At 55.7% G+C, this 8648-nt stretch overlaps 1 protein-coding gene and 1 long non-coding RNA gene across 6 annotated transcripts in view; one reads left to right on the top strand and one right to left on the bottom strand.

Moving 5' to 3' along the window:
- Nucleotides 1–324: 324 nt before the first annotated feature.
- The window catches only part of ATP2C2 (ATPase secretory pathway Ca2+ transporting 2), a 93925-nt gene continuing 85601 nt past the window's right edge, over nucleotides 325–8648 (bottom strand). For 2 of the 4 annotated variants that reach the window (XM_054668525.2, XM_016930288.3), the window contains exons 19-26: nucleotides 8476–8573; nucleotides 8340–8390; nucleotides 6750–6916; nucleotides 5303–5371; nucleotides 5105–5221; nucleotides 3680–3827; nucleotides 2670–2768; nucleotides 2171–2494 (exon numbers count right to left, since the gene is read on the bottom strand). In XM_054668525.2, the coding sequence (XP_054524500.1) occupies nucleotides 2171–2494; nucleotides 2670–2768; nucleotides 3680–3827; nucleotides 5105–5221; nucleotides 5303–5371; nucleotides 6750–6916; nucleotides 8340–8390; nucleotides 8476–8573 (1073 nt within the window). Of the gene's footprint in view, nucleotides 899–2170; nucleotides 2495–2669; nucleotides 2769–3679; nucleotides 3828–4898; nucleotides 4986–5104; nucleotides 5222–5302; nucleotides 5372–6749; nucleotides 6917–8339; nucleotides 8391–8475; nucleotides 8574–8648 lie in introns of those variants that run through there. The other 2 variants (XM_003315215.6, XM_511142.8) reach the window with 2 other exon arrangements.
- Nucleotides 2485–5952, top strand: LOC134808829 (uncharacterized). Of its 2 annotated transcripts, none has more exons than XR_010152656.1 (3): nucleotides 2485–2787; nucleotides 3588–4609; nucleotides 4742–5952. It is a non-coding gene; the product is annotated as an uncharacterized LOC134808829 (long non-coding RNA). The 2 variants fall into 2 exon arrangements; XR_010152657.1 differs by having other exon boundaries at nucleotides 2499–2775.

Raw genomic sequence — 8648 nt, 5'->3', positions numbered from 1 at the left:
CTCCCGAGTAGCTGGGATTAACAGGTGTGCATCATCACGCCTGGCAACTGGTTTTTTTTTTTTTAAACTTTTAGTAGAGACAGACAGGGTTTTGCTGTGTTGGCCAGGCTGGCCTCAAGTGATGTGCCTGCCTTGGCCTTGCAAAGTGCTGGGATTACAGGCGTGAGCCACCATGCCCAGCCCTACTCTTTATCTCCAAAAGCCTAGGCCTTCCTGTAGGCCATTCATGATGGATTGCTGCTCACCCCACGTGGCCATTAACACATGGCTGTGGGTTTCCAACCTGGTCCCTTGTATGAAAAACCCTAGGTAAACACATCAAAATAATTATCCCCCGGCATAGCACTTTATTTAAAAATCCCTCATTTTATGATGAGGAAATGGGGCCTCCAGGAGGGCAATGGGCAGAGTGTGACCATCCTACCCACTGCCTCTCAGGAGCCCCTTGTATCTGCCACGAGTGGCCTGCCTCACTGCAAGCTGTGGCACAGATACGTAGTTAGACATGGTTAATAAAAATCATTGTGATTTAATAAATAATGTGATGTTTCTGTACAGGCCCCTCCCTGTCTGTCCCACAGCCAGCGGGAACGCTGGATGGATGTGGGCCTGGGTCCCTGGAGCCCACGAGGTTCCTGCAGCTTTCCGAAGAGGAAAAACTGATCCGGTGACGGAAGGCTGCGGCCTCCTAAAAGTCTCCCCTGAAGAGGAGACATGGCAGGGGCCACAGTCACAACCAGATCAAGATGATTAGGGAAGGTGCCGCGGAGTGAGGTCCACTACACATCTTCAGGGTGCATCTGGACTCTCTTGGGGCTGCAACAGTATTTTTCACATAGTTTGAGGAGCTCTGACAAAATGAAGACGGATGAGGCCAATCCAGTTAAAAACAGCAAATCTGCCAAAGGAGAAAACAGAAAAGATTCAGGACGGGCTGCAGCTCTGTTGCGCCGGCAGGAAGCGCCTTCCCTGCCAGTCCTCCTGATAAAGTGAGAGGTGCGGAGGACCAGCCCTTTTCATTCCCCTGAAGGCAGGGAGATCTTCCTAACCCAGGATCCAAAATGCTGCAGTTCCAGGAGGGCCTGCCTGTCGTTCCAGGCAAACACCAGGCAGCTCCAGAGCACAGGGTGGGTCTGGCAGGCAGCTGGGAGCATGTTATGGACTCGGGCTGGAAGGAGAATGAGTTTCCTTTCCCGACAGCAGCTGTCCCAGTGCCCTGCTGCTTGCAAATGTCTTGAGTGACCAGTCTGGGCTCCCTGTCCTGTGCACCCCAACATGTTCCCTGGGATGAATTCCCAGCGTCTCCCTCTGCTCCTGTCACATGCTGTTTTGAGGAACCATCCCTGGCTCCCTGTTGATGATTCCTGATGTACGGGCTGCCCAAGCACAACCCCTTCAGCCGTGGGAAGCCGACTTCCTTCCCGGCGGGTGGAAACAGCCAGTGAGCAGTGTTTTGGGGGGGTCCTGTTTTCTGTTCCTACAGGGCATTCACTGGTGACCCACACTGACACTGCTTTTTGGAGGACAAGGCAGAGGTGACCATCCCAGTCTTGCCTGGAGGTCATAGGACGGTTGTCACTGCAGCCTCAGGTCTGCTGCATAATCCCATGACCCTCCAGATCTGAGCCATGACCCACTCCGGGCCCTGCCGGCGGGGAGGCGGTGGGCCCGTGGGGGCTGCCTCACTGGCCTCCCTCGTCCTCTATTCCAGGGTGGGGGTGGCTCTCAGCACCCTGGGGAAAAGGGTGGGGTCGATGACTTACCCTGGCTCCCTCCCCTCGCCCCGTGCCTGCCATAACTGCAGCTTCAGAGAAAGGTGCCACACTTGCTTGGCTGACAGTGTCGGGGAGTCCCCTGGGCTCCACAGCAGGGCGTGTGCCTTTGGAAAACCACGGTGACTGAATCATGTCCCTTTCAGCCAAAACTGGAAGACAGCCCAGCTCCCTGTCTTCAGGTGACCAGATCTCTAAGTCACACTACTGGCCCCAGGGTCAAGTCCAGGCTCCCCAGCTGGGGTACATCCCAGGCTGAGTCCAGGCCTTGCTCCCTCCTTCCTCCCTGCACATGCTCTGAGCCTCCAGCCCGACGCCTGGGATGCCGGTGCCCCTTGGGCCCCAGACCCTACTACTCTTGAGTGACAGGCCTCTTCCTAGGGGTTTCTGTGCATCCCTCACATCACCCACGTTAGAGTCCCTTCCTGTGAGGACAGAAGGGCCCTGAAGACAGAGCTGGCCCCTGGTGAGCTCCGCTTTCCCGCACTGACCCCTCCTGGGCTGCAGCTCCCCACCCGGCAGCTGCAGCCCCCCATGGCCCTGGTCGAGGTCACCTGTCGTTCCCATCCCCGCCACTCACCAAGCGCTCCCAGGTTCTCCGTCTGGAAGACCCTCTGCAGCGGGGGGATGTAAATGACCGCCAGCTGCCCCAGGATGGACCCCAGGACGGAGTAGAGGAACATGTGGTTCCTGAGAAAGCCGATCTCAAATATCAGCTTGGTCTGTGGGGAGAGGGTCACACGGGGGATTGTGTGCTGTCCACACCCCAGGTACAGGCAGGGGAGCTCTGTCTGCCCACGCTGAGCCAGAGCCGCTCAATGCTGTGGGCAGGGCCGGGGCGCTGCTGTCGAGAACACACAGCAGCTCTGCAGCGAGGAGGGTCAGCCCGGGTCTCACCTGAGAGCGGCAGGTCAAAGCGTTGAAGAGATCGAAAAACACAAAACAAGTGAACGTCATCGTCGTGGTGCGGGGAGTGCTTGCTCTGTCTTCAGGCATCTGGAAGGTGAGCACAAAGGTGAGAGGTTAGGCGGGAAGAGCCATCCTCCATCCTGAACCAAAGGGCACAGGTCTGCCTCACTGCTCCTGGGGCATGGCTGGGGGCCACTTACAAGCTCATGAATCGGTCACACAGCTTCCTCCAGGTGTGAGGTCAGTGGCTGCTACCCCAGGGTCTCCCCAGCACATGCTGGTTTGCTGCCACCATGAGGATGGGGGCAGGGCACCTATGGGTGGAGGAAACACCACCTCCTCCAGGAAGTAACTGTCTCCCACGGAGGTGATGCCACTCCAGTTAAACCCAGAGTGAATGTCATTTCCTACAAAGAAGGCTGAAGGATGGCCTTCAGTAGTAGAGGGAGAGCTGGAGGGAAAATGGAGGCAGGGTACCCGGCCAGGGTCCCCTACCGCTTCCTGCACATGGGCAGTCTGCGCTGTGGTCACATGGGTCACCTGCCTCATTTCCCACCTAGATCGTTGCCCGTCCTGGCTCAGAGCTCCCTGAACCTGCAGGCCATGAAAAGGTGACCCAGGCGTAGATCCAAAGCAAACAGTCACCTCTAGAGTGTAACACAGGAGGATCTGTAGCAGATTTCACATTGTTTCCTGGTGACAAGGGAACGGGGGCAGCCTGTCCTCATGTACATTTCAACTCCTATCTCGGCAAAGTCATCTCCACCCCGCTGGCCTCTGCAGTTCCCAGGCACACACCTGGCGACCTCCCTTCTTTCAGGGGTCACCCAGTCCCTTTGCCTCATGCACCCCACCCCTCTGATGGCATCACATTGTCCGGTGTGTGTACATGTTTGCCTCTCCCAGATGTGAGCTGTGGCAGGAGGGCAGGGACTGCAGTCCCCAGCGTCTGCACTGCACCAGGCCTTGGAGAACAGGCTGGGGTGGCCCTCACTCACCTCCTTCCAGAAGATAAACAGGGTCCCACTGATGATGATGGCCGCGGACATGAGGATCTTCAGGATGAGGGCTCTGCTGAGGATGGTGTCCCGCACACTCCGTGGTGGCTGCCTGAAGGCGTCTTTGTCAACGGGCTCTACCCCCAAGCTGCTCCAAACAAGACACAGACACTTTGAAATGAACCAGGAATGAAATAAAGGACCCTTGAAACAGCTGTGCCTGAGCCTCCCAGGCCAAGTTGGCACAGGGGGCAAGGCCAGGCATTTGCTGAACGCCCCCAGGCATCGCACCTGCCCTCCTCGGCACCTTCCAGAAGCCCCAGAGCCTGGGTCCATGGGCAGCTGTGCCCCTGCATCTGTCCCGCAGACAGTGAAGGAAGACCACCCAGTAAGGCCAACCACACACAGTTCCATACACCCAGATGATCTCCATCACCCCGAGGGGACCCCCCCCCAACGTTGCACCTGGAGAAACAGGCTCCAGGCTCCGCCCTCCGCAGAGCCCCTCATCGGCTGAGAGAGACCAGCCTCCAGCCAACTCCACACAGCAGGGTTGAGGCTAGACCAGCAGCGGGCGGTACTGTGGGAGTGGCCGGGTGAGGCCCTGCCGCTCAGACAGAGCTGAGGCCAGCTTCCTGGTCCCACTTCTGCTCCCAGGGAGAGCTGGCAGGAGAGGTAACCCTCACACTTGGCTTTGGGGACACAAATGAGGACTCTCTTTCTTTCCCTTGGCAGCTGTCACTGGTGATAACAGCAGCACTGAGCTCCAGCAGAAGCATTGGCTCTGTGCTCATACGGTTATGCACACATGGCCAGATGGGTCCCCTGACTCCAAAGCGCATTCCTTCCCCCATACCACTTGGCCAGCTTGTTGTGGTGAAGGGGATATTAAGTCGCAGAGCGGGTGGACTCCTGAGCACCTACTGAGTGGTAAGCCCTTTATCTCTAGACATCAGGGATGAAACACAATCTCCGCCTCCATGAAACTGATGTTCTAAAGGGGAGAAAGATCACAATCAGATCCATAAGGAAAAGTGTGTCTGTGTGTATCTTCCTCTCTAGGGAAAAATACAGCAGGGTGAGGGGATTGAGTGGGAGTGCAATCAGGGAAGACTTCCTGAAGGCAGTGACTGGTGACTGGAATGAAGCATGAGAATGAGCCATGCAGGTTGCCCAGAGAGAGCATCCAGGCAGAGGGAGCAGAAAGTTCCATCCTCGCCCAGCTCTGCCGGCCCAGGTACTTTCTCCTCTGCCTTCTACTCCCAGTCTCACTCCAGTGCAACACATTTCAGTTTTCTGGGAACTCCTGATGGAAAGTGGCTGTATTTGTTCATCCCTATAGCCTTGGGGCACAGCCAGCAGCCCCTGGAGGAAGCCCCGCAGGTGGGTAAAGAGCCACAGGGCTCCCAGCCGGCCCGGCCTCACCTCTGCGCTGGTGGCCCATCCATGATGATGTTGATCCATAGGATCTGCATGGCGTTGAGGGGGCTGGGCAGGTTGAACACGGTGGACAGAGTGATGAGACTCAGGGCAGAGATGCTCCTGCGGGGCACACGCAGCCAGTCAGTGGCCGCCTGCCAGTCGTGGTGCTTAATGACACTCGGAATGCCGGCCTCTACTTACGTGCTCAGCTGGAATCGGACAAAGTTTTTGATGTTGTAAAAAATCCCCTTGCCTTCCTCCACTGCATTCCTACAAGAGAAGAGAGCCATTTACTCACGGAGCGGGCCTGCGGGAGGGCTCGACCAGTGCATCGGTTGCTGCAAGGGGCAGTGTTGACTCGCCCAGATTGATGTTATACTTGGGCCCCTGCTGGTTCCCCTTGCTGGCATTCTTGGGGACACATTTGTAGGAGACGGTGGTGTTCTAACAGGTGCCCCTTGGCCACTGGGAAGTGATCCTCGAGCCATGTTCGCCCTTCTGTGCCAAGGGTACACCTGATGCCTCCAATTAGACCATGAATTACTCTCTGGCCGAGCCCAGGGGGCCCCATCCCTGCCCAGACTCCCGAAGCGCGCCGTGCATCTCCGCGATTTACCAAAGAGGAGAGAGAGACACAGCAAAACCAGTTCGGCCTAAAAATGAGGTCCGGAGGACGGTAAGGAGGGAGGGATGGGGAGGCTGAAGGACATCGCCTGCTTCTGTCTTTAGAAGGCTCTTCGCGGAAGCCCTTTTAAACCTTGACCTGGGGTCACTAATGTAGAAAAACAATCTATGCACCGCGGGTGCCCCCACCGCCAGATTTTACTAAAATATTTTGCAAAAGAACTATAGAGCTGATATTATGACTTTTTTTTTTTTTCCTAAGTGTGTTAAGGCTTCCTATGGCGAATCAATTGTGGAGACACCTTTGTAAAGTGCACGATCCACCTAGCCTCAATATTTGTTTATTTGGATCTTTTGTATCAGGCTTAAAAAGTTTTCCCTCACCCCCAACTAACTACTGCGATTAGCTTATGAGGAGAGTCTCAGAACTAATTAAAATTAGGAAGGTAAATGTATTAAGAAAAAAATACAGAAAAGTGAAACAGAACAAATAGTTTTGTGCAACCCCCAGAACCTAGAGAGCACCTCCGTGGTCAGCGATGGGGGTGTTTCTGCCCAGGTCTCTTTGCAGTGCCTGAGATGTATGTATCAACATGCGGGCCTCAAACTGAAGATGTTCATTTTAATCCTTTCTCACCCCACACTCAAGTGTGAGCACGTATTTGGCCACAGGTTTTCCTTACAGATTCAGCTGCTGCCCACCAGCCTGAGCCAGGCGGGCATTCCCAGTACCATATGAAATGCACCCACAGGCAGCAAATCCCATCTCTGCTTCATGTCCGTAACATTCCCCTGGGGGCAGCATGTGACTAGCCCCAGGCATCATGGACCCCATGACCCTGCTATGAGAGGCTGTTGGTACTTGGGGTTGGGGGCACCTGCCACACTGACGAGCCCCGAGATTCAGCTCTCCCTGGGGACTCCGTGAGACCCCCCCCTCTATCTCCACAGTAGCAGGTTCCAGGGAGAAGCTGGTGACCCCAGGCATTTTTGCAACTGAAAAACAACCAGAAGGGCAGCTTACATGATGGCTGAGAAGTCATCATCCACCAGGATCATGCTGGCGGCCTCTTTGCTGACGTCCGTCCCTGTCTGCCCCATGGCGATCCCAATGTCTGCAGACTTCAGGGCCACTGCGTCGTTCACCCCATCCCCAGTCATGGCCACGATCGCCCCTGACTCCTGCAGAGCCTTTGGAAAGAGCAGGCAATGAAGGACTGCAGCCTGAGGACCACCTCCCAGTGCCCGGCCATGCACACCCTGTGGCCAGCCACAGACACCTCTGTCTGGAGGGCACCCGGAATTCGAATCCCAGCTTCACCCACATTAGCTGTGGGAATTGGGCGAGCCCTTGACCCTCTCGACCTCAGTTTCCCCATCTGCAAGGTATGAGCAACAGTTTCTTCTTCCCAGGGCTGTTGTGAGGCCCAAACTGAGATGACGGATGTGACGGTGCCCAGCACGGTCAGTAAAGGCTCATAAAGGTTATCCAGTCCCAGTAATAAACAGTAATCAACAGTGCGGCCCTGGAAACCATGGGGTACCCGGTAAGTATTACTACCTTCTTTGAGGAGTAACTCACATAGGGATTTACTCTGTAGAGCTAAAAATAACATGAAAGAAGAAAGCCCGTCTACTAAAAGAGCTCAAGAGCAAACTTTCAGAGCACAGGCGAGAAAACCAAGCACATTTTCTACCTTTTTTTGGTATTCAGAGTCAGAAAAATCACATCAGCTCTTTATTGGGCTCCTGCTGTGTGCCAAGAGATTCACGGGCCTGGCTTTGTTTAATTCTCTACCAACCCTGTGAATCAGCTGACGGCATTAATAGTTCCCCCATTTTACAGATGAGGAAACGGAGGCATGGAGTTGAATAACAGGAATAAAGCCAAAAAGCACCCAGCAGTTTGGGAGGCGAAGATAGGCGGATCACCTGAGGTCAGGAGTTTGAGACCAGCCTGGCCAACATGGCGAAACCCTGTCTCTACTAAAAATACAAACATTAGCCGGGTGTGCTGGTGCACACCGCAATCCCAGCTACTTGGGGAGACTGAGGCAGGAGAATCGCTTGACCCTGGGAGGCAGAGGTTGAAGTAAGCCGAGATTGTGCCACTGCACTGCAGCCTAGGTGACAGAGCGAGACTCCGTACCTACAACCCCACCCCCACAAAAAAAAAAGATAGCTTCTGTTTTAGTTTTTCCCTCTACGCTATCCAATTACAGCTCTCAGTTTTCAGTGTATGTAGCAAAGGTCCCCCAGTTCTCCCATCTTCTTTAAAATTATCCCCAGGTTTGGTGGGGCTCGTGTCCGCCCAGCTACAGATGACACTTCCCAGCATCCCCTGCAGCTAAACCTGGGCCCGTGACTGTGTTCTGGCCAACGGGCTGTGAGCGCAAGTGTTGCTGGCAACTTCAGAGCCCACGCGCCCCTGCTCATCCTCCTCCCCTCCCCCTGGCTATGAAAAGGTAACTCCCGGGGCAGCTGCCCTGGACCTAGAGAAGGAAGCCACGGTCGGGCCCTGCACTGTCACCCGACGGACGCATGAGCTCCTTGAGCCACAGTGTCTCTGGCCTGGCCCCAGCAGCGCAGCCTGTGCCCGCCTTGCCCAGCGAACCTTGATGATTTTGAGCTTGTGCTTTGGGCTGGTCCTGAAGAACACGGACACCTGGACACGGAGACGGGGAAGACGAAGAATCAGATTTCAAAGCTGTGACCCAGCCCCACCGCCAGCCAAGCCTCCGGGGACCCACCTTCCCCACGCGGTCGGCCAGCTCGTCCTTCTCCACGCCGTCCACCTCCTCCCCGGACATGGCTTGCAGCTTCCCGTTGCACAGGCCGATGTTTCTTCCTTCAGAAGAACCTGTTCTGAGGGCCTGCTCTGAGGCCCCCGTCCCCACCCCTCACTCCCGGCCCTACCTCGGCC

This window comes from Pan troglodytes, chromosome 18, assembly GCF_028858775.2.
Source record: "Pan troglodytes isolate AG18354 chromosome 18, NHGRI_mPanTro3-v2.0_pri, whole genome shotgun sequence".
Classification (NCBI taxonomy): Eukaryota; Metazoa; Chordata; class Mammalia; order Primates; family Hominidae; genus Pan; species Pan troglodytes.
Note: the sequence above shows the minus strand (reverse complement) of the source record. Positions and strands in the feature narration are given on the sequence as shown.